Raw genomic sequence first — 25,269 nt, 5'->3', positions numbered from 1 at the left:
GAAGCCTGAGTGAAGTCTTTCCTCTGGGTTGGTGTTAACAGGGGGAGTGGTCTGATGAGATCTGAGACAAATGGACTTAGAGCTCAGACCACAACTTCCCCTCTGAGCTGTAAAGCTGGGTATGCAGTAGTCGAAGTCTTTAGCGGAAAAAAAAAACGCACCAAGCAGTCGTGTTTGCTCGCTGTTCAAGGAGCTGATTATCCGTGTCGAGCCTGTGTTATCATGGCTGGGTGGTGCAGGAACCAAATGCTGGCGGCCATTCCTCTGTGGATGTGTTTTGGGAGAGCTGGTGAGTTGACACAAATACTGGAACGCTTGTTTTTATATCACCAAATTTAATGTCCAGAGATCTTGCGCTTGGTTTCAGTTCCGAGAAAACTGAACAGTTCTTAGGGTACGACCAGCTGAACACAGGTGTGAAGTTAATCAAGATGAACATGATGTGTTTTCAATATGTGGTTAAGATTAGATTCAACACTGCTCTTCAATTAAACAGCCTTTTTTTTAACTACACTATCCTGTTTACCGAAAGTTAGAGAACACTGAGGTTTTCTGACATTTGGCCTTATTCCGCTCTGTGTAGGCAGCAGATGTATTTACCACATTATAGTTCCTGTGAGAAGAGAAACTGACCCTGCTGAGTCTGTTGCTTGTGGCAAGGGGTGTGGATGCTGGTCTATATGGCCAGTAGCAGCTTCTGCATTTGTTCAGCCACTTCTGCGTATGTAACAAATTCGGCTCCCTCCAAATATGGAAAACTTGTCTCTGACGGTGTATGTGCAAAAATCTTTTTTTTTTTTTGTTAAGTAAAAGGGAAATAAAATCATACTGTTGTTCAGTTTTTAATCAAATACAACCAACAGTTAATGGGAACAAATGAACAAATTTTTACACGCTAAGCTGAAACATGTACAGGTTGTCTGCCCCTAAGTCAGCCATTAATTTTGCAGACGGAAATGAGTCTGGTGAAGTTGCTGTGAGATCATTTTGGGATATTTTTTTTTTAACTTTTTAATGGTTGTCAAATGTTGATGTTTGTCTTTATGTGTATAAGTGTGGATTGTGAGATTATTTTTTTTTAATGAAAAAAGATGTTTTATTTATTTAAAGAACATAAGTGAGAAGGTAGCAGTGAACAGTTTTGTACTTTTATCCCTAAACATTTGCGGTTTGCATTTTTTTTTGTCTCAGAAAACTGAACAGATTAACTGTGTAAGAGACATTTCCGCCCTAAATAATGCGACCTTGGTTCCATCTGAGCGGCCTACAGCTAGTCAACAACTCGTATAAAATTCTTAAAGAAAAAAAAATCTCTTGATGTTTCCTGAGTACCCCGCAGTTCTAGTGCAAAAAGAAAAAAAGTAAAAGGGTCTCAGTGATTTCCCTTTTTTATTTTGAATTGCTATGCTCACTGCTGATGCCCCCAGAATTAGAACTACGCATTAGAACTACGAGTACCTCGTTGTTCTAATGCAAAAAGAAGAAAAGTAAAAGGGTCTCAGTCATTTTTATTTTTATTTTGAATTGCTATTCTCACTGCTGGTGCCCCAGAGGTCAAGAAAGAAAAAAGTGTCAGTACATCAGTATCAAACCAATAGCTGTGTCAGGCGACTTACATTTCTTAAGAACCCAACACTGCTTATGAAAAACCAAAGATGCCAAGAAAAAGCAAAGATAAACCACAACATTTTAAGATCACATGCAAAGATACACCTGAGAGCCACTGGAAGCTTGTCTAGTCCACTGTCTTTACAGGATATTTGTCCAGTGAGCCAAAAAAGTACAAAAAGCTGTTACACGTGTGGCAGAAAGTGAGTGGTGGTCTAACTTTACATCACACTGCTTGGAAGTGAGTCTCTGTGTGCACAGCCGTCATGTGATCAGAGATTTTAGAGAACTGAATTTATGAGAAGAGTGAAACAATTTGTGAAGGAAGGAACAGACCAAAATGACGTTAGCTGTCCGGGGAAATTCACAATGAAGACACGCTCATGGTTCTTTCATCCAACTGCAAATAACTGTGTACACATCAAAGTTTTTAATTCCATAAGATACTTTCAGTGTCCGGTGACTTAAATGAGGCCTATTAAAAGTTAATTATAAACCATTCAGACTTCGTGACGAATTCTTCTTATGACCTCATCTTTTCCATCTGAATTCAGCAAATTTGAGGAAATCCAACCCTCCGTGCTTTGACTGGCCAATAGCTGTTTTGGGAGTCATAAGACAAAACTTCCCTTTTCATCTACCCAATCTAAAGTTACACGGGATCTTTGTAATCATGTACGTTTTAGTTCCTTGAAAAACAAAGAAGCTGTTAAAAAAAGACTAGTACAAAAACTGAATTATTTGGGTAATAATTATCTACAATTCAAAAAAAACACCTATTTTAAAAAAGGTCATTTTCTTGAATTTCTTATAACCATAACAGTTTTAGATTTATCAACACTTTTAGGGATTATAAATGACTGAATATGACACGATGGTGCAATATTGAAATCACACACAACCTTCAAAGTACTGTAATGTAAGATCAATGCTTTTTAAGGCCGTTTGTTGTATCTTCTATAGTCAGTCAGATGTTTGTGATGTAAAGATATGACCCAGTCCTTCTGTTTGTTTGTCGACACTTTGCTTGTAATTTTTGCAAGATGAAAGACGTTTTCAAGTGATCATAGAGTTAAAACTATCTGTTGAGTACTGTTCAGTGCTTCCATTATGTGGTAAACGTGCAGCAAGAAGAGCCTGTTGAATATTGTAGCGTAAGTTCTTATTCAGTTTAAACTTCAGGCCTGAACATATTTGACGTTTTCCTCCCATGCTGTTTGTTAATCACACTTCTTTGAGTAGTCTATCAACTGAGAGCACAGATAAAACACAACATTAAGGCCGTTTGTTGTATCTTCTATAGTCAGTCAGTCAGATGTTGGTGATGTAAATATACGACCCAGTCCTTCTGGTTATTTGTAGACACTTTGCTTGTAATTTTTACAAGATGAAAGAGATTTTCAAATGATTATAGCGTTAAAACTATCTGTTGAGTACTGTTTAGTGCGTCGATTATGTGGTAAACATGCAGCGAGAAGAGACTGTTGAATATTGTAGTGTAAGTTCTTATTCAGTTTACTCACAGAAGTGTGATTAACAAACAGTTATTTGACGTTTTCCTCCCATACTGTTTGTTAATCACACTTCTTTGAGTAGTCTATCAACTGAGAGCACATATAAGACACAACATTAAAAAAGGCAAGATTACCTATGTATTATGCTATTTTAATGGTGTTTATGAATATATTTAAACATGTTACATGTTGCAGACTGACCGACAGACAGCGTTTTGCAGTTGCACAGAACTAGCTTTCTGATTTCTCGTGTCATGGCTGCCATCGCTGTTTCACAGTCTAAAGTGGTGGCAGCGCCATTACCCAACAAAACTGTGTTATCACTGATATATAATCATTTCAAATGACTAGATGATCTAATCTAATCTGCTAACGACATTCCCTTGTGTTTTCTCAGCGGCTCTTGCTGAGCCCCAGATCTGTTATATCCTGGATGGCATCCTGTTTTTGTACGGCATCATCCTGACAGCTCTCTACTGCAAAGTCAAGGTTTGCATATGATATATATATATATGTATATGTCTTTGTAGAAGCATGCATCCACACTAATATACGGTTTTCATAAAAGTTGTATCCAAGAAAGTTGAAATGTATCTACAGTAGGTTATCATCGGCAAAGTAAAGCACACAAACTCTTAAGATGGTTATAAAAATATTCTCTTGACTGTGGTACTTCTACATGCTGACAGTGATGATTTTAGATTTAAACTATTTTTGCAGCACAAGTACTTGGTTATTATCTTACTGCGCTGCACTTCCTTTATTTGTGACAAACGAAAGAAGATATATCTAAAGCGTGTGTAATGTTGCTAACTCTAAAGTGACAACAGGAAATGCACGTGTAGCTTACCATAGCTTTAGAGTTAACCTAAAAAATTACTGTAGTTTTTCTTTAATGTTCCCTAACTTTGCCTTCGACAGATCTCCAATGCTAAAGAGGCTGCTGGGAAAGGAAAGCCAAAGGGGGTGAGAATGGATGCAGACACACAAGTGCATACCTTACTGACACAGGCACAAAGAAGCAACACACTGTCTAAACTGCAGACATCAGCGACACATACAACACACCGTAGCACAAAGTGGAGTTTCGGTAAACGACCAGAATGCAGAACTTCACCAGAGACAAAGATGAGCTCATTGGCCAGGTCAAACCTCAGTGGACAAACCCTGAGGTCTGAATAGAGCAAAAACTGAAGGATGAAGCTGCCACACCATAGCCGCATACAACCACATCTACTTAGTTTATGACACATTAAATCCACATCTCTATGAAGGACTTACTACTCAGCTTGCTTTGGAGCTTGTGTAGACGCTGGATTCTGTCGCTCTGGGAAGGTTTAGAAAATGAACAGGGTGTCACTTACAGCCAAAGAATCTGGTTTTAGGTATGTGGACATTTAACATTTACATGAAGCCAGCAGAGTTTTGTAAATATCCACAGTTCTAAATTTAATCCACAAGCAGCAGCTTCAGTGACAGTTTTTTTTTTTTCTTTCTGTCTAAAATCTAACTTGCACACGATACAGAGATAGATGGTGACCTTTTTCTCACGCAAAACTGTTGCGCTGCTTTAAGTCTATTAATTTCCTATTGCTAGCCACAAACTCTGCACCACCTAAGCCACTCATGTGTTGCTTACTGGCTTCTATTTTTTTCCCTCAGATTTCTAACTAGTTACTAAGAACCAAAAAACCCCATCATTACAATGTCCGATTTCTTCAATTTGTACTATATCTGACGTTTTTCTCTCCTCTTTCCTTGTCAGACTGTTGAAGAGGGCATATATACGGTGAGTTGTTGTGCTATCAACATGTCAAAGAGAAGAAAACCAGCAGTTAGTTGAATGCTGGATTATTATTATAATTATATTTAATGAATTATGGACTGAAATTCTCCTCATCCTCCCCCTCAGGGTCTCACTCCTCATGCAGCGGACACATATGAAACAATCGGCATGAAGAAGTGATATGACGAATGACTTCTTTCTCTCTTTGTAATTAAATGTTGCACATCATACTCAGCTTAGGTCTTCAAGAATGTATGAGATTTTGTACATCACGGGTTATTTCCCTTTTGCTTTTAGAGATTCTAGAGGAAGTTTGGAAGGAGTCAGAAACAGGGAAGTTGAGGCCAGAAAGGGGAGATTGCGAGAAATGCTTTTCCCTTGTTGCACGACATACTTTCATTGCTCGTATGTTTAACATTAACACAAACTCAGTTTGACAGCGGTAAAGCTTCAGAGATATTTTACATTATAATACCCAGTAACTGCAAAAAAGAGTGATTTTGCTTGATATTTTTTTATATATATATATATATAAATATATACTCTTTTTTTATATAGACAAGCTGTACTGTCCATCTCACTTCCTCTTTTTCTTCTTTTTTTTTGCTGCCCGATTGTGTGAACATGAGAAATAGTGTGTTTTAGTTTTAGCCTCCAAGTCCTGCTATTCAAAAAACAAGAAAACAACAAAAAAAAAAACAAAACAGAAGAAGACATCACTGTTTTAAAAAATGCCGCAGTTTAAGATATTGAATCGTTGTTGAGGAGTACAGAAAAACATAAACGTGCTTCTCTTTAATGAGCAGTGTTTCCTGTATACCACAGGATGGCAGCGATGCTGTCTTTGGTCCTTACCTCTGTCCCATCAAAAAAATCATAAATGTTATTTTGTAAGTAAACTTCTGCCTGTAGACGCCTTAAAACTGTCACATGTACATACACACCAAACCTATTAAAAGTTTTATGTTAACATTATATGTTGTGTCTCCAAGAAGCCTCCAACCTTGTGATGTAAAACCCCAAATTAATAAAACAAAACATTACTATACTAATAATGATTAGTAACTGGCAGTAGTTTAACTGCTGGTGTCCTGTTGGTTGAGGTGACTACAGATGCTCAGATTTATTTTGTAACATTCTGTGAATATGCCACTTACATGTATGCAGATTACAAGATTACAAATACCATTATGTGTAGGGTGGTGTTTTATTGTGAGTGTGTGTGTGTGTGTGTGTGTGTGTGTTTTTTAAATTGAGGAAGTCTTCACTGGAATTTTTTGCATAGTACTGATGTTTGTGACGATCCCTTTAAATTAAAGGATTAATTTGCTTTCTTTATGAGGGAGGAGGCACTATTTTAGTATCAGGGTGAGTATTAAAGCGAAACATTCATTCTTTTAAACAGTGTCTTTGTGCCTGCTTTTCACCTGCCTCTCCTCTGAGCAGAGCAAGTAAAGACGAGAAAATAACTGTCATGTTGCCTCAACCAAACCGGAAAGGTGACTTTTTTTTCCTGCAGCTGTGTGTGCGTGAGTGTGTGTTTGTGGCTTGTGGGGTTGTTAGGTGTGTGTATGTCAGAGCGAGAGCAAGAGAGCGAGAGAGAGAGAGGGGCGTAGCTCAAACAGGTGTATCCCAAACAGGTAAAGCTGCACCTTATTTTTCCTCTGAAGGGCAAACATGATGGCGTGGGCTTAACAACCATACAGGACTCTAAACTCAAAGGATTTAACTTTTTCACAAGGACGGGGTCACACACAGTTTTCTCATATACGCTTTGGACTTTGGAAGGGATCTGGTTCTCAAAGAAAACCCATCTCCAAGGATGATCCGGCAGTACGAGGAATGAGCGTGCCTCAATGCTTCGAGCCTGCCTGTCAGTTCGGATCGTATTACCTGGACTTATGAGCTTTCTTCCACTGCTGAAATTGTCAAAAGTTGTGCACAGTTAACAGTAACACCCAGAGAGAATGACATCTCTGCTGAACAGACTCTCTCTGTGCCTCTTTGTCCTCCATGTCTTTGGTAAGATAAGCACTCATATGAAGTCTGATGAAAATGATATTTAAACATGTTTTGTGTTCTTTTAATACTGTATATCTTTATCCTCCGCCTTTACTGACCCCTTTATTGTGCTGTGATTGTTTAATGTGTTGCCTATGCGCTGCTGTACTCCACTACTCGCAGCGCTAAAGCAGCTGTGTGTCACACATCAAACATCGGAAGTTAAAAAAGGCTTTTTAAAAATATCATGATGCACACTTTGGTTTTCCTGTACCCTATTAAGGCCTAATACAGTATCTGAAGCATATTCATGAGCTATGTTTTGCAACCTCTAAAGGCATAGTCAGTTTTTCTCAAGAATACATGGAAGAGGGCTGTTAGGAAACACTCCTGGCTTCTGTTTCTGGAAAAACTGGTTGCTGTTGATCAATACGCTTCTTTCTGCTGCATTCATATGAACTCTGTGGATCCTCCTAGTGTATATGTGTGTGTGCTGCTTAAGTATAAATATGTCATTCAAAAATGTGATGATATGATAAATAATATCCACACAGCCTTCATAAGACTTACTACTACATATACTTAAACACAACACCCAACATTATAATATAATGTTGGTAAACTTACCCAGAAATGCAAATACTCCCATGTGGTCTACAGGTGTTCCGCAAGGCTCTATCCTGGGCCCACTATTCATTTCATATTTAAATACTATGTACAAACATCACTACTCAAATGTATGCAAAAAATGTCAGAAGCTGCTGATGCACTTACAAAATACATGTTATATGGGTACTCCTGAGGTCTGAGTGATTTAAACTTTCGCTTAAAGCTCAGGGAGGATAAGGCCTGTGAGTCAGAATCAGTCAGATTGATCTGAGATAGAAAGTAAGGTCATTACCCGCATCTGTTTGAAAACCTTACTGCACGTTAGTTCTTACTTATTTCACTCTTACAGTGTTTGTCAAACACCGTTTACTCAAATACTGTTTGTCAATGTAAAAACTGCACATTGGCCCATAAGCTGTGTAGCAAAAGATCAGAAAGGAAATGAACTCTTTGAGAGATGGACATCAAATTTATTCATTTTGAAATAAGTAATTTATATTTATCCTTGTCACCAATAAAACTCAGTGACACTTTTAAAAGTGTCCCAGTCTTTCTGTGAACGCTGTACTTCCTCTTGTTTTTTTTGTCTGAGCTTTCTTTGCTGGGTGCTATTGTCTGTCACTATCTCACTATTGGCAGTCTGCCCTCATCTACCTACATACATATCATCTTTCTCACCATTGTAGAGATGTAAGATATGTATGTGATTTAAAGGTAAGAGATCCTGATCCTGATCTCTTATCTTTAAATCACAAAAGTGGACATGGGGCTTTGTGTCATGCCTCTGAATACCCTTCCAGCTTCTACTTATGGATTTTAGTGTGTTTTTGTGTAATTTATGTGGCTTTTTTGTGTTTGCTTCAGCCATGGACATTTTTGTTTCAAACAATACATCATAATTTAGCCTGAATCAGTCCTTAAGTTTATCGATTGGTGCTATTATACATCTTTTGTGAGACTTGGGGTGCATGCTTAAAAAAAACAAAAAACCTAATAGTGTATGAGATGTGAACTTTGCAGGTAATTCATGGACAAAAATGACTTGAAAAAGTTAACAAGAACACATAATGCTACACTAGACTGTAGCAGAAGAAAACCTTTCAATCCCATAAAAGCAGGGTAGGCTGGGCATTATTCCAGTAATGCAGCACAGGCAGATTCCAAAGTAGGTTTAAACATTAGGGTGACACATACACACACACACATTCATGGAAAAAAAACACACCTGTCTGAAGAGAAGAGTCATCAGGTCTGCTGGTAAATGCATGAATCACATCGTACCCACTGACATATCTGAACAGATTCTACCACATCAGCTACTGAATCAACATCCGAATGAAGCCATGAATGAAAATATGAATATTACTAAAAGCTCGAATGAAAACTAACTTATGTAGATAAACTAACTTATTCTAGCTGCTAGAAACCAGCTGAAAAGTTTGAATGAAAACAACCAGAGTTTTCAGTTCTTGTTTCCAGATAAATATATGAGTATTAAAAACAAAACTACACCTTATAACCTTATTAGGCAAGCTAGCTGTTTTTAGCTTTGAGCCTTTAGGTGCCTTGACAACCGGAAATGTTGGCGTCTTAGTATCAATCAACTCCAGCTTGATCTAAGAACAGCAATATGACAATATAACCGACAATATGATGTATAGGCAAAACTTCCACAAAATTGAATTCAGCTTTATTTTAGCATTGTGACAAGATGAACATGCACAAATGCAAAGAAGCATTAAATACAGTTTCAAACTGTGTAACAATGCACTGCACATATTGCAGGTAGAGTGAAGGATTGTAGTTTGTTGAGACCAAACAGGTTAGCAAACTGAAAGGAGGAAGGGGAGAAAAGTAAAAAAAACAAGATATTTATGTAAACTTGTGGTTTGCACTAAATAATGCTGCTTTGTGACAGTGTGAGATGTGATACGATGCACTTTGTGTTAACTTTACGTTTTCTGGGGTCCCTTTGTATGTGTGCAGACACTGAGCATTTAGTTTCTTTGAAAGCGTATCTTGAACAACTAGTTATACGACATATCTTCACTTGTACTGACTCATGCTTCTGATATACAGCTTGTTTTCTGTACTAACTCTGTCTCCAAACCTCATCCGTTGCCTTTAAACACTGACGTTTTTTTAAACTATGTTGCTGCCAGTCAGACTAGTGCACACCTGTCTCCACCGAAACTCTGCTCCTGAAACACTATATTAATGAAATCATTTTAAATGTTGCTTAGTCCTTCCAGACAGTTTGGCGAAAAGACAAAACTACTATCAGAGCTGCATTAAACCCTGCAGCTTGTTGGCTCAGCTTAACAGAAAAGCGTGGCATGAGAAGCAGCTCTGGCTTCCTGTGCTCGGACAAAATAGCCACCCCACTTAACCACAGCTTGCTTACTGAAATAATATATAACTCCGGCACAGACAGGCCACCATTTTCCACACTATCATGCCTTTAACTGAACTGGGACTTTTGACGCACAGCATGAAGCAGCTTCGCATATGACTTTTGGTTTAAAGTTACTGTAGAACTGATGCAACTTCGTATTAATGTAAAACTGTATGCTTTTACTTTTCCTTAGGTAGCAAGTTGAAAACAGAAAATAAGTTAAAAGCCTTATCACCACTACAGCATACAAGTTACAGTAGTTACTGGCACATATAACTGAGACTTCACTTGTAAAATTGAGACTTTTTAAAGATACAGCACTGTTTAAAAGTGTGATTTCTTTATATTTTGCCAGGAAAATTGAAAATAGATGCAATTATTTATATAGTATATTTACAGATTTAATAAGGAAAAACTGAGATTGTGTGTTTCTAACAAGCTTTAAAGTCACTATTTGGTGCAATCACTTAATTTTTCAACACATCCAGAACTCATTCTTTTATTCAAATTTTCTGAAGTCTTCAGGAATAGTTCTCCAGGCTTCTTGAAGGACATTCAAAACCCTTTTTGCTGCCTTTTGTTTCATCCTCTGTTGAGATGATCCCACAGTCCAGGACTGATAGTTCTCCATTGTGTGTTTCTCTATCCAGACATGCTTTTACTGCACTGGCAGTGTGTTTGGGATCATGCTGAAAAATGAAGCAATGCCAATCAGACACTTTCCAGATGGTACATTTCTGTATTCATAATCCCATCAGTATTCCCGATCTCTTACATCACTGGCTGAAATGCAGCCCCAATCCATGACAGCGGCTCTGTAGTGGTGCACAGATGTTGTACCTCTCTCCTGACGTCCTCTGTACATATTGAAACAGAAACCTTAGATCCATCTCTCAGGTCCTATCTCTTCTTTGTTGGAATCTTTTCTGTTTCTCATGGATGTGATTTTCAGATTAAGATCAAACAGTTAAGGTTTTCATGTTCATGTTCATCTGCTGTACGTCTTTTTTAACGTCTGCCACTTGTTTAATTCACCATTCGGAGATATGCCAAGTTTGCGGCTACTCGCTCTTCTAGAATCAGCCTGTTGGTGTAGAATTACAATCAAGCTGTGTTTTCGTTTGCATTTTCTGTAGATTCAATTAAAGACATTGGAACATATTCTTTGTTTTTGTGAAAGGCCGGGATTAACAAGTTGCTAAAGACACTGTTTAAAATGGTTTCTTTGTTATGTGTGTGCTATTTGTAGAGACAACTCTGGTTCTTCTATTAAGTTAGGTGGTTTCAATGATTAATAAATTGCTGTTAGTTGGCTTAATGAAGAAACAAAGAAACAAGCATTCCTTTAAAATTGTTATTAATAAGGAGTCGACTGAAAATGATTGAAAAGACAGTCAATGTGCAAAGAAAAAAGAGCTTCAGAAAGCCTGTAGATCACTTCAAAAGAGTCTGGGGTTTCGAGTTCGGGCAGAGTCCTTCTGTGAGGAATTTGCTTGTGTTTTCTGAGTCTCAGGAGTTCCACTTTCTGGTTTAAATTTTTAAAAATGTGGCACTTCTAATGGGATTCCTGCAGTTATTCTTAATTTCTAGACCTATTGACAAATTCTAGTATTTACGATCAGCGTGCCGAGCTCGGTGTCACTGTGTTAGAGATGAACAGGCCACCCTGCCGTGAATTAGCTGCAAGTACTTGATTCTTATATCAGATGAATTTACGGGCCTATCTTTCTCTTCTAGTGACAGTGATACAAGGAGACTTTGTGGAACCTCCTCCAAATTATTCCTTAACTTCCCTGATGGACGAAAAGACCATCCTACCCTGTCGCTATGAGCCAGATGCCGAGAACACAGTGGTGCAGGTCACCTGGTTTCAGGAGAAACCTGATGGTACCAAGGAGCAGATCATCACCGCACATCATGTAAATGGAAAAACAGGTAACTAGCCCTGTGTCTGAGCTCCAGTTCTCTTTCTGCCCTCACCCTTGTCTTTACGTCCTCTGCCAAGTGCTAAAAATAAAATTGTCACATTGAGTTACTTCTCTTTTCCTCGGAGTGGGAAATGTTTTCTTTATCAATCCCTCACAAAGTTTCCCTGTATTGCAAGTTAATGTGTCTGTTTTAGCTGACAAGACTTATTTGGTGGCTTTGTTTCTCCTCCCAGAAAACGTTGCACATGAGCATAAGCTCATAAACATCTAAAAGCAGTTTGCCAGAGTAGCTGAAAATGTTACCGTGATATCAATAATTCAATTGATATTTGCACCGTTTTTATAGTTTGGTGTAATTTTAGGTGATATTGGAATCTTTGCTCACAGAAGGTATCAGTGCCCACCCTGTAACGTAATTTCAGTTATAAGAGAGGGATCCAGACATGTGTACGGAACTGAAAGTGCTAAAAAGAAAGCCTAAGGTCTGTTTTGAACTTGCTGGATTTAACTTTCTGTGTGGCATCCTTCCTCTTGGGTTCCCTAAACTGTCTTTCTCTTTTTGTCTCTGTCTGTCCTTAGCGTTCAGACCGTGGGCCGATCGCGTGGAGTTTAAAAGCAACCAACCCACCAAGGACTCGTCTATGGTCATCAAGACCACAAAGATCTCTGATGAGGGGAAGTACACCTGCCATGTCAGCACTTTCCCCTTTGGAAACTTTGAGGCAGAGATGTCACTCTTTGTGCATAGTGAGTCCTTCCATCATGACTCTGGCACACAGTACACAACAGAAGAGATAGTATGTTGTCTTCTCAAGGATGGAAACTAATCCATATTGTCACCAGGTTGTTAGTTTACTAAGGCGTAGCTAATACATGACTAATAATGTAGCAACACAAACAAAACATGAATAATACACTTACTCATGACTGTATTTGTCACCCGATTAAGGATTTGTAACACCTAATAAGGCATTACAAATGGTCGTATTTTCAGGTTTTTACGTTTAAGGTTGTATTTGAAGTTTATTGTTCAGAAGTATATTTTGTTGTGTTTCCAACATGTTCACATTATCTTATCGTCTTACTGTCGATATATGGATCTACACTTTTGAATTATTGAAACTAATCAAGTGCAAGTAATAATCAGTATATAGAATTTACAAGTGCTTCTAGGATTCAACCTCTAACAACACGTTTCCTCTAGTATGCAGCAAAAGAAGCCTTGATCAGGTTGCACTGAAGATTTTCTGCTTTGGTTGAACTCTGACCAAAATCTACCTCTTGACTATTTGCTTATAACTCATTAGGAGGCTAATCAACACTAATAACGTTGTTATTATAATGGCATCATTAGTGTTAACCGCGTTATTCTACAGTAAAATCAGTCATCGTCAGCTCTACTTAAGTCTGAAGAAAATTGTTATTACTGCCTACAATAATTGATATTTGGTGATATAGCTTCACTTTTGTCCCTCTTTACTTTACCACACATGGAAAGTCTGACTGTGAGAGTGGCAGCAAGATCCCACAGTACTGAACAGATATGCACTGATTAAAATAGATACAGTATCAAGAGGATGTGGGGTGGAGGAAGGTTGCAAGGTTGCTTGCATAAGCTTTAAGAAACTGTAGGCAGGTTAAAGCACTTTAAAGAACTGGCTTTACATGAGATTTGCTCAGTAGTATATCAGCTGAGCTGTCAACACTAAGATCAGCTGTTATCAGCTGATCTAACAAGACTACTGGCTTAAATGAACTCTGCGGACTGCCTGAAAAAAAAAACTGTGCTCACTTAATTTCATTATCCTGAAAGCATTCAAATCTTATTTGAGCTTTAAATATTTAAGCATAAGTAGTTATTGCTGTTGTTACCATAAAGTTGTTTAATATTAATAAACGAGAAAAGAAAGAAACTATGTATGTGACATCATATTTCTTCTCTAAAAACATTACCACACGCTCTTCTAATTAGCGATCAAACTTTTGCTGCGACCCGCATGTTGCATAAGACCAGACACGCTTACTTAGAAGGACCTTTAAATATCTGTTTAAGTGTACAGCTGCCTTCATCACTGGCTGCTGAGTGTGTTGATCTAACCATCATTATCTCCTCCCTGATCAAACACTGTAACCATCCCTCTTCCAGCTCGCCCCATTTCCACAGTGGAGTCCTTTACTGTGGTGGAGGGACAGGAATTCAGCCAGGTTGCTACCTGCCGCTCCGTAGCCCGACCCCTGCCTCAGCTCTCCTGGGACACCGAACTGAACGGGAAGTCAGTCAATCGCACCTCAGACAGCGGGGAAGTCTCCTCTCACTTCTCCCTGTACCCCCTGAGGAACATGAATGGAACGAAGCTGGACTGCCTGGTTTGGCATCCGACTTACTCGGAACCCCGCAGGTTAAAAAACCAGCTGATAGTGCACTGTGAGTTTCCCTCCACATTATACCCAAACTGTGCTATATTTTAAAAATTGAAAGGGTTGAGATGATCCAGTAGTGCAGAAATTAGACATATTCAAATCATGAAAAGCACAAGCATACGTAGAGTTAAAGCAGTAATAGGACCGATGTTCTCATTTCCTGTTTTTTTATCACTGTCGTGATCCCTTCAGAGTCATAAGAGACTTTCTGAACACTGTGTTGCTACACACGTTTCTCTCCATATCAGCAAGTCTAGCTCACACTACTTACATTTTATATCTATAAAACTCTCTTCACCTTTCATTTTCAAGATCAAGAGTGTGTTAAATACACATAAAAAATAGTAGTACTTCCCTCCTTAATTTCTAATGCATTATCATTCACGATGCCTTACACTGAAGTTAAGCCATGCCAGTGATTTTTACTATTTGTAAAACGTTACATTCATGTTTGCATCAGCTGTAAGTCTGATTATTCCATCTCAAAGCATTTAAAGTTGGTAAATTATTATCCTTCCTCTCAGATCCGCCGCACGCAGAGGTGTCTGGCTACAATGGAAACTGGTATGTGGGTCTGGAGAATGCTGCCCTGAGTTGCGTGAGTGGAGGAAACCCCAAACCACACGTCTTCACCTGGATCAGGTACAGTAGGATCCACCTATCTCTCCGGGTGTCTGATGTTTGCATGACTAAGTGTCTGATTTGTCTGGTCATGGTTACTTTTATCGGAAGTGCCAGTTATGATGCCAGTTTTGTGTCCCGTGATTTCACCACTTTAATTGGATGTTTGATGAAAGCAAATTCAGGTCATCACCAACTTATAGTTACTTTATTACTTATTAATTATGTATTTGTACATACAGCAAGTCTAGTAGAAGCAACAGACAATGTTGTTTACACATTAAGAGTTTAAATATACACACAGAAAGACACCAGACAATATGATTAAACTTACAAAACTTTTAATTACTACTGTAATACTCTTATGCTGGGTACAGACTGCACTACGTGTGCACAACTGCATACATGGCAAAATGAAAGAGGAATGGTGACACCACTGTGAATAGGTGGAACTGTGAACTGGAGTTACACAATGCCAGCAGTAGACTACATATCACTGTAGTTTCTTGTCTGTTGACATTCTTTTCATGGAAATGTGTAGCTAGTGCTTCCTTCCCAATAATTCCTGTGTACTTATGTTATCAAATCTAATGTCTGTGTCTAATTTATGAATTTATGAAAAGTAACCCTGATTTTCTAGTTAAATTGACTAAGATCAAGTTAAATATTGTATATTTTACATATCTAAAATATACAGTTCATGCACTTACATTTGAATTATATTTATATATTTTGATGACATCATTAGCATCAGTGTTTTTGCATTGATAATTGTGAAGGCCTTACATGAAATCCTCATAGTGTGCTTTTACCATCATACATCTGTCAAATTTATTCCAATACTTAACACAGCTAATAGATTTTTTATGGTTACTTTTGAGTGTATACCCCTATCACACATGTATATACAGTTGCTTGCATTAACCCTTTGCGATGTAGCTGGGGAGGATCTCCACCCTTTTTCTCATGACTTAACCAAACAACCTCATTTCACCTCATTTCACTGTCACTTCCTGCTTCTGCTGCCTCAACGGAAGGCAGCACATTCAGGAGAAGCCCTGCTTTCAGCCAGCTGAGGGTTTAACTCAGGTGTTTCAGTTCTTCTGCTTGAGTCACCAGCTGTCATTTTAAGCTGTCTGTTTTAATGCATTAATATATTCTCAGGGTGTGGTGTAGCTAGAAAAATGCAGGCCTTGAAAAGCTGGAAGAGGAATGGCACCCATTAAATTGTGGCATGTGACAGTTAGGCTTCCACGGGGGAAAAACACCCAGAAAATATGTTTATCTGTCTTTAGTTTTTGAAAGAAACAACAAGAAAAAGAGCAAATGTTTGGTAGGTTTTGGTTATGTTTTCGCGGTTTTGACAGAAAGTAAAGCATCTAATACTTTTTTTATTAGTTATCAAAACAGGAACATACCTTATGAAAGGAGGTTTTGTGAGTAAAGATTAAGAGGCACACACCGTGCATACAAGCTTACAGACTTATGAATGACCGTGTATGTGCACGCACACACACACACACACACAAACACATGTGAAAACATATATATTAAAGTTCACACATCGAGTTGTATCACCTCACACACACACCTTTTACATATATGCATTTCACATGGACACACACACACACGCACACACACACATGCACGCACACACACACACACACACACACACACACACACACACACACACACACACACACACACACACACACACACACACACACACAAACACATGTGAAAACATATATATTAAAGTTCACACATCGAATTGTATCATCTCACACTCACCTTTTAAATATATGCAGTTCACATGGACACACACACACACACACACACACAGCACACTGGGAAAACCTGTTAGTAAATGGCGGCAGGTGAAGTAATAGCTGCCGTCACAGTGTCATGTTCCGGCTTGTGCCGAGTGGAGACAGATGAGACAGTTTCACACGAAGGAGGGAGCAGGAGGGGGATGAGAAGTAAAAGGGAAAGGGATGAGCAATTATCAGAAGTTACCCAGTAGGAGCAGATAGGCAGGGGTGTAGGGTGGAGGAAAAGGAAGCAGTGTGAGATCTGTGTGAGATGTTATCATGAGAATGTGTTGCATATATACAAGTATATGGTTCCTCTTTTCTGCCTAAACAGAGACGACTCTGTGAAACAAGAGTTCAACACACTTATGACAACTGTAATATGGATTAGATTATAGAGTGGCCTCTATATGAAGGAAGATGTATTTCTGAGAATGTTCAAGTCGTGTCCTTTTTTTAGCTGTATATAGATGCAACCACGTCACCCAGTGGTTTCGGGGCTTTGCACTTTGAAGCCTCATTGTTTGTCTTTTGGTCTCTATCACGCTACTTTATTGGATCTAGAAGTCACCATTTTTGCCCAAGAAGATGGCAAGATCAATTTTTATTTCATACTAGGACGCTTGGTTAGCAAGCTGCATTCATAAACTGTTCCAATACAATGTACAGACAGATCCCTGCTAACTAATTTGGGTATTTTAACATGGTTGTCTGTGGGGAATAAGTTCTCTCTGTGGCTTCATTTCTCAGCCCCACAGGTAGCTGTTTGATTTTTGACATGACACAGTAGATAAACAATGTGTTCAGCTACTATATCATTAAGTTCTCTTCTAGAAGGTACAGAACCATAATTAGTGTTGTTGGTGGATGGGGTGTTCAATTTTCTTTAAGATCTTGTGGAATTGATTGTTATCATTATGCGAGCATGCCATGTCCCACTGAATTATTATCTAAAAAAATAATAAAACTCTGCAAGCTATGAAAGAATCTATACTACTTCCATAGACTGTATATAGAAGATGGAAAAGGTACACCAAAGTCACCCATTGCTTTCAGGTGACTGTATCACGAAGCCTTGGCATTATTTATTTTTTTATTTATTTTTGCTATCATTTGTTTACAGCCATTATTAATCATCTTAGGACAGTGACAGTTATCAGCTAATGCTAGCAAGCTTGTTAACCATATATCCCATAGCTGTTGTGGCTAGCTAGCACGTTTCTACTACTGTTTTTGTATGTAAACACTATATTTTATGTATTCTTTAATAATATCTAAACTTAGAAATAAATTAGTAATAAGAAAAACAAATATATGACAAATACTTTGTGATATTTTCGCTTTTTGCCCCCGAGTTACCTCAAACACTCCAGCTAGCATTTATCTAGTGAGTCTAGGCTGTCGGATGACTGTTTAGGTTATAATGCCGGGTGTGGAGCATCCACTTTGCAGCAGGCTATAAATCCTTGTGAGAGGAGTCTGATACAGGTCGATCAGTCAGTGAAACTCACTTCTGCCCGATGACAGTGATACAGAGGTGAGTTTTTGAGGATTTTCAGAACGTTTCCATCCATAAGCACTTCTGTTTTTGCTGCTGCTATAAGCTGGTGTCACTGAACTTTCTTTGAAGTGGATCTAACTGTTGGTGACTCAGACACTCAGCAAATAAATTCTAATTTATCTCATTTATTGGAGGGAAAGTGCAATTTTTAGAACACTTGAGCCTAATAGGGTAAACATGTTTGTATGGGTTCTCTCTGGGTTCTAATCTGTTAGCCTTGAAACAGACTGACAACCTGTCCAGAGTACAAGATTGAAGATGACATACACTGATGTGGATCCACTGTAATGTGCCACTCTCTGTGTACGTTCTCTCTACAGGAAGGATGGAGAATTGCCGAAAGGTGTCATCCCACACATGAATGGAACGCTAGCTTTTGGGCGACCCCTTAACCTTTCAGATGCGGGCACTTATCAGTGTATGGCAACAAATGAAGTGGGAGTTGGAAAGGCAGAGGTGGAGATTAATGTGGAAGGTAGATGGCAGCAATATCAACATGCTTGTCAAAGTAATATAAACTGTGCGTTTAGACGTCCATATCCATTTAATCCTTCCTTCTAATCTTTCTAACTCTACCTTCACAGAAAGTCCCCCGGATGACAGAGGCATTGAAAACGAGATGATGTTCATTGTGGGGGGCGTCGCCATTGGGCTCCTGATCTTGTTGCTCACCATCGTCATTGCTGTCACATGTTACCACAAGCGCAAGAACAAGAAGCTAAAGAGACAGCTGACTGAGAAGAAGTACGAGATAATGTGATGTTTAATTAAGATGCAAAAAGATGAGATGAATTAATAATATCCGCAGGCTGAGAAGAATACATAAAAATGGGGCAAATCACAGCTATTAAGAATATTTCCGCTGACAGTTACAACAGCGGAGCGTGTAAAATTAGAGAAGCATAAAGTGTAAAATGCAGTGGCTAAATGACTCTGCGTGGGGGACATGTAAATTAACAGCAGGCACAAATATGCATGAAAACTAAATTTAAAATATGAAGCTTTAGCAATAACTTGAGCTGCCAGAGAATAACACACGTGGCATTATAAGCCTCAGTGCCATTTAGAAATTAATTTTTCTGTCTTTTTTTCCTCACAGGGAGGAAATAAGCACTCTCTCCAGACAAGCCTCTATCAGGAGAATGAACTCCTCGAGTACAGACAGGAGAGCGGTACGTTTGCATGATTATTCTCTCACACACTGCTCAGCACTGATCCAAATCAGTGGACCACGTGTGTCACACAAACCTTTTTTCAACGTTCAGATTTCACTATCAATAACTCCAAATACTTCAATATAACTACTGGTGTCTGTTAGTCGCAACAGCCAAATATTCATATCTTCTATCAATAATACCATCAGTTTTAAAATAATGAAAGCATAGTATAGTAAGGTGTGAATGTACAGATTTTTTCATGATTTTGAATTTTGTTGTGTTTCTTTTGATTGCAGACAGAGGAAAACATCCCTCTGAGGGTGGAGGGAACACTGAGGAACAGCCTGTCTTCCCTTGGGGTCAGTCTGCGTATCTATATAAATCTGCATGCAGGGCCAGGGCCTGGGACTGAGGCTTTACTAGCCAGATGCCAGATGGCTAAGTTCTGAGTTTCAACATTTCGAATCTGCATGTAGTGCATCACAGCTTTTTTTTTCTTCTCTTTTAACATCTCTGTTCCTCTCTATGGGCCCTAAAGTTCATGCTGAGAATTAGGCCAGAAGACTGACACCACTCTCACATGTGTTAAATATAGAGCTGGAGCCAGATACATGTTAGCTTAGTGAAGTGTAAACACTGCGAGCAAGTTGCAAACAGCAATGCTTGGTCTGTTTTAAAGTATAACCAACTACAACTGCAAGCCAGCGACTCTAACTGGTGAAACATAATGTAGCACAGTGCAATTTGGAAGGTTAGAAACTTTGTTACTGTGGACAGATGAATTCCCTCCCTTAGATAAGGTATAAAGCAAACAAAATTGAGGGGAGAAGAATGCAGACTTTCACCCAAGAAATTTGGGTTCATGTCTTTATACTTGTCCCCCGGACTCTGTTGGTTTTCTAGGCTGATAATAAGACCATGATTTGGCCTTTACAACCGTATCAGAAGGGCAAAAATAGTGGCTGATTCTTTTAAAGAGAGTTAAAATGACAATGTTTAGCTCAGACATGTGTCACTATGTAATGTGGTGTTAAGAGTCAGTAGTTACCTTTCACATTTTAGTGAGATCAGACTGTTTTAATAATGCTCTGTTTCCTGAGCTAAATTACTGCTGGTTGTAGCTCCTGTAATTAGCATGAAGACATGGGAGTGGCACGCTGCTATGTTTCAGGAAGAATACGCTGTAGCATATTTCCCAAAACAACAAAAAAAACCCATTTAATTTAATCTTTAGTGTCATCAAATGCAGCTTACTGAGAAAAGTAACATTTTGCATGTGGCTATTCCCAATTTTTTGTCTTTTACAGCCACATCTTAGTCATTTTCAATACACTGAAAAAACGTTTAGGCCCAAAAAGCTACTTTGTAAAGCTTTTATTGCCTAATTGTATGTCAGGCCTGATTCAATCAGGACCTGGAGTGAAGTTTGGGGCCCAAAATTAAATCTCTTATTTTTTCTAATATATTATCCAATACTTTCCTTCGAATTTCTTGAAAAATGTGACTAATTAAATGCAAATAAATAACAGACTATTTTTCATTAAAAGTGAATTTATTTTTCCCCAGTTAATGCTATACCATTGTTTTAAAACTACGTTTTTAAATATACATGTAAGTAAATAATGTAACTATAATGCTTTAAATAATGTGTTTTTTACGTGAATTTGGGGAGAATGTTTGTAGCAATTCTGTTGTTTTGAGCATAGAATTGTTACAATCTATGCACTTCATCAGTGTGTCTAGTAATAGTTACTAGTGTTTCGTTTCCATGCCATAAACAGGAGCAGCCTCAGTGCCGTGACAGCCGATCAACTATCTCAGGCAGTCGGGGAGGAGGAATTGCGTATGACTCTCTGGGCAGACCAGCCATATACAACAACTCCCGGAGGGGGAGAGAAAGGCCTCTGGACAGAGACGAGGAAAGCCGACTCAGAGTGGAGAGATATGTGAAAAACAGCTCTTTATCTTTGGTAAGTGTGTCTTAGTGTGCGTGTCAAGGCTTGAGTTCGCCAAACTGTGGAATGCCTCGGCTCCATATTACTAACCACTGCATAGTTAACCTGATGATGATGCAATCAAAATCTGTGTCTGCTCTGTGTCTTTGTAGCCAGAAACTCACTACCACCCTCCTCTCACGCAATTGCCTCAGAGGATGCAAACGCCCGACTTTCTGAGGTCGATGAACGGCAGCCCCATTGTCCCACCGGATGTGGGGTTGCGACTGGGAAGCATCACCAAGAATCACCAACACCCTCCCGTGAGCAGCACCTGCCCACCCATAAGGGACGACGATGATGAAGTGGATGAAGGGCTGGGCGGTCCTGCCAGTCAAGAGCAACCTTTTGATCAAGACAGCGAGACGAACAGCTCTCAGGTGTCTGAGGGTCACAGTCTGCCCTGCCAGCTTAGTAATGGCCTGTTAAAATACAAAAGGATCCCAAGCCCCCATCCGGTCAATCCCCACACCTCTATAATCCACAAGGCCCAAATAGTTTAACAGCTGGTGAGAAAATAACACGTGAAACTACAGGACTGCACCGCTTTTGTGGATGCGGTTGACTCCAAAGCATCTTTAGGGCATTTCTTATTGCTGCCTGCTGTTTGGGGGATCAGTGGCGTATTCCCCAGATGTTTGCAGAGCTACTGGAAACTAAAGACAATATCACACATTTTCCAGTGCAGCTACTTCAGCATCATCACCGACGATATTCCTTTCTGAGCTTTCACAATACAGCTGTTGCTCTAACCAGCTGCAGCTGACAGGTGAATCCAGCTGCCAGAGCTTATGAGGGGATATTGAAAGCACTTGCTGTGGGAAAAACCAGGAAATACAGGAGGAGTAAACAAGGCTGTGGGAAAGTCGGCAAACTTAAAAAGGAGATTGCAACAGCTCGGTGTTGAGGGTGGACTTCTGATTTGGTTGTGGTGAGTGTAAGAGTAACTGCCTGTGTCACATTCTCTTACACAACATTGGTTGGGACCTGATCCAGATTTTTTTGGCTTGTTCATCTCTGGCCACACCTTCAACCCGCATACCTTCATATTGTCTTACTGTCCTGCCGCCGTAGGCACTGAGACAGTTTGGATCAGATGAAACCTTAATGCCAAAACAAGATTAATGTCCCTTACATGTAGTGATCTGTAAATCTGTACAAATACACGAGTGAGCTCCCTTTTCTTAAAAAAAAAACAAAGAACAAAAAAACCAAACAAAAAACCCCACAAACACCTTTGAAATAGAGCTGTAATACTTAAATCTGAAGTAACAAAGACACAGCATAGTAACAATAACAAATAAAATGTGCTGTCAGGTCATACATCCCTCTGCCTCAGTGGCCTCCTCATTCAGATTCTTCCACATACACGTAGTACATGTGTGCTACAAGCATATTGATGTACACATATATAAGACTAGAGATGACAAAGCATATATGAAACATGCACACTTAATACATTAGAGTGCATTTATGTTTGATCTGTCGATGTTTACACACACAGTATGAATGTCAACATCAATGGAATCTGGAAAAGCTGCCAAACATTTGGAAAACATAGTTAGAATTGATCAGATTCTGTAAGTATGCCTGGATTCTCACGAAGCAGATCGTAGAAATGAATAAAAAAGGTCGCCACACATGGAATTTCTGTACAGTTTGGAACGTTTCCTCCAAAAGAGGACCGTGTCTTTCCAAAAGGAGTCTAACAGGGACATGTTACAGCCTTTGATTGCAGCATAAAAGCCAAACATGTATTTTTTATCTGTGTACTTTTTTTTTTTTTTTTTAATATCTGTTATGAGTATTGGGAAAAATGTGCCAAAGGGGAAACATGAAAAAAATAACAGGTTTGCTATTCTGGCAAATATGAAGTATTATATTGTTTGTTACATACATTGTATTGTACAATTGTATTGTTTCCTTTTTGTTATGTTATCTGCTGTAAATACGACTTTTTTCCGATACACTTGTCTGATGTTGCTTTAGTTGTGTAAAAAGTGTGCTGGGAGAGTTTGTGGCAAACTCAAAGTGATGTGTGACTATTATCCGGCAGCACCTAACAAATGAGAAGCCATAATGTCTGAATGCAGGTTGCATTTGCAGACAGCGCCCCCTGATGTATACTGCTGGAAAGTGCAGGGGCCTGACTGAGGCAACAAACTGCAGAACTAACCAACTATGAAAAACTGCCTTCCATTGTGATCCAGATGATCTTCTTGGACATTTGCCTGGATTTCTAGTTATTTGCAGAGAGCTTTGGATGGTTATCAGCTAGTACTGATGGGTTGAAATAAATGTATGTGGTTTTTCTAAAGGTGCAGGTGTACAGCACTTCAGTTACCCCTGTACATTCATTTTTTAAACTATTTTTTATATTGTAGAAAAAACCGAATGCACTGAAACTATTACATTTTGTAGTCTTCTTCTTCTTTCAGCTGCTCCAGTCTGTCTCTACCAACCATCTGCATAATCCTCCTCTTTGGTCTTGCTCCCAAAGAACATCTTTGCAACCTCCACCTTCTGACTTCATCTCCAAACCATACATCACAGCAGGTCTCACTACCATCTTGTAGACCTTCACCTTTTTTTTTTTTCTGCCTATGTGCACTGTCTGATGCTGTTGGTTTATCACAAGTATTTAAACCCATCTGCCCTCATAGCTGAAATCACAAATGTATAACGCCAATTCTTGCCTCTTCAGTCTCAGTGCTCTCACTCAGTAGTGGTTTCTTTGCAGTGTTTAAAGAATAAAAGCCTCGTCTGTAACAGCTGATGTTAGGACATGTCTTTCACTTGACTTGTGGTAAACACTAAAGTGGCATCCAATCTGAGGTACTGTTAATTGCAGAGTTAGGAGGCTAATTAACCTTTTCACTGCAGCTCCTGGAACTTTTGGTCTCCTTTTCCAGAGGGCTTCCTTGTAATAGGAGCTTCATCATCACATCAAATGGGTTTTGTCACTTGAAGAAACCTTCATTGCTCCTCAGTGACGGCTGCGGTGCTCAAATTGTGGATGTTGGGATACCGACAGCCTTCGCACTACTGTACACTACATTCATCCACAGGTTATGTCATACTGTGAGAATTTCTTTTCAGTTTTTGCTCTTGTGTTGTAGTCATCATAGCAAACTAAACCTTAAAGAAACGTATTGGCCACTGAATAATTTGCTATATTTTTTAGTTCCTATCCAATGGTTTCTATCACTGTGCATCATCCATATATCTCATTGCTTCATCAGAGTTAATGTAGTCATCTTGGTTGCAACAGGATGAATATGTTTAAATGAATCAGCACCCCTTGAGTCATGCTAACTGTCAGAGTCCTCAAACCACAGGCACAGCAGGAGGAGTGGCAGCCTTCCCCAAGGCCGGTTCTGCCCTACTTTGTTCCTGTTAAAAGGGTGTTTTTCCTCCCCACTGTCACAGAGTGCTTACTCATATGCGCTTGTTTGATTGTCAGGGTTTTCTTAAGAGTACTGCAGGGCAAGGGTGTCAAACATAAATCGGTCTGGTAAAGACTCCAGTTCGGACCACTGGACAGCTATGATAAATATAATGGAGGGCATAAATTTTGGACTTTAATTTTTTGATGCATCTTAATGTTTTCCCCTCCCTTATGGAAATTCATGCATCAAACTAATAGATAAACAATTAGATGACAGGACCCTTTCTGTTATTTTTTTAACTATTGATTCTGATACTATCAAAATTTCTCTTTTTTACATCCATTATAACAAAACAAAAACGATAAATAAATACATTAAAAAAACAGGATGTTTCCTGTGGATTAAGAAAAACTTTGTTTTGTAATAACAGGACAGTCTGGGGAATGAGTGACCAGATTTTTTAGAAATGTAATT

At 39.0% G+C, this 25,269-nt stretch overlaps 2 protein-coding genes across 2 annotated transcripts; both read left to right on the top strand.

Moving 5' to 3' along the window:
• Positions 1–85: 85 nt before the first annotated feature.
• LOC116315506 (high affinity immunoglobulin epsilon receptor subunit gamma-like) lies at positions 86–5,883 on the top strand. Its single transcript, XM_031733829.2, has 5 exons — positions 86–289; positions 3,520–3,611; positions 4,044–4,088; positions 4,888–4,911; positions 5,035–5,883. Exons 1-5 carry the CDS (start codon positions 223–225, stop codon positions 5,086–5,088), a joined length of 282 nt encoding a protein of 93 aa, XP_031589689.1. The 5' UTR covers positions 86–222; the 3' UTR covers positions 5,089–5,883.
• Positions 5,884–6,248: 365 nt separating this feature from the next.
• nectin4a (nectin cell adhesion molecule 4a) lies at positions 6,249–24,182 on the top strand. The gene is made up of 11 exons (XM_031733828.2): positions 6,249–6,930; positions 11,651–11,848; positions 12,421–12,588; positions 13,988–14,266; positions 14,787–14,904; positions 18,576–18,730; positions 18,840–18,999; positions 19,355–19,427; positions 19,709–19,771; positions 21,194–21,382; positions 21,520–24,182. Exons 1-11 carry the CDS (start codon positions 6,876–6,878, stop codon positions 21,907–21,909), a joined length of 1,848 nt encoding a protein of 615 aa, XP_031589688.1. The 5' UTR covers positions 6,249–6,875; the 3' UTR covers positions 21,910–24,182.
• Positions 24,183–25,269: the final 1,087 nt, after the last annotated feature.

Source organism: Oreochromis aureus, linkage group 3 (genome assembly GCF_013358895.1).
Source record: "Oreochromis aureus strain Israel breed Guangdong linkage group 3, ZZ_aureus, whole genome shotgun sequence".
NCBI lineage: Eukaryota > Metazoa > Chordata > Actinopteri > Cichliformes > Cichlidae > Oreochromis > Oreochromis aureus.
Note: the sequence above shows the minus strand (reverse complement) of the source record. Positions and strands in the feature narration are given on the sequence as shown.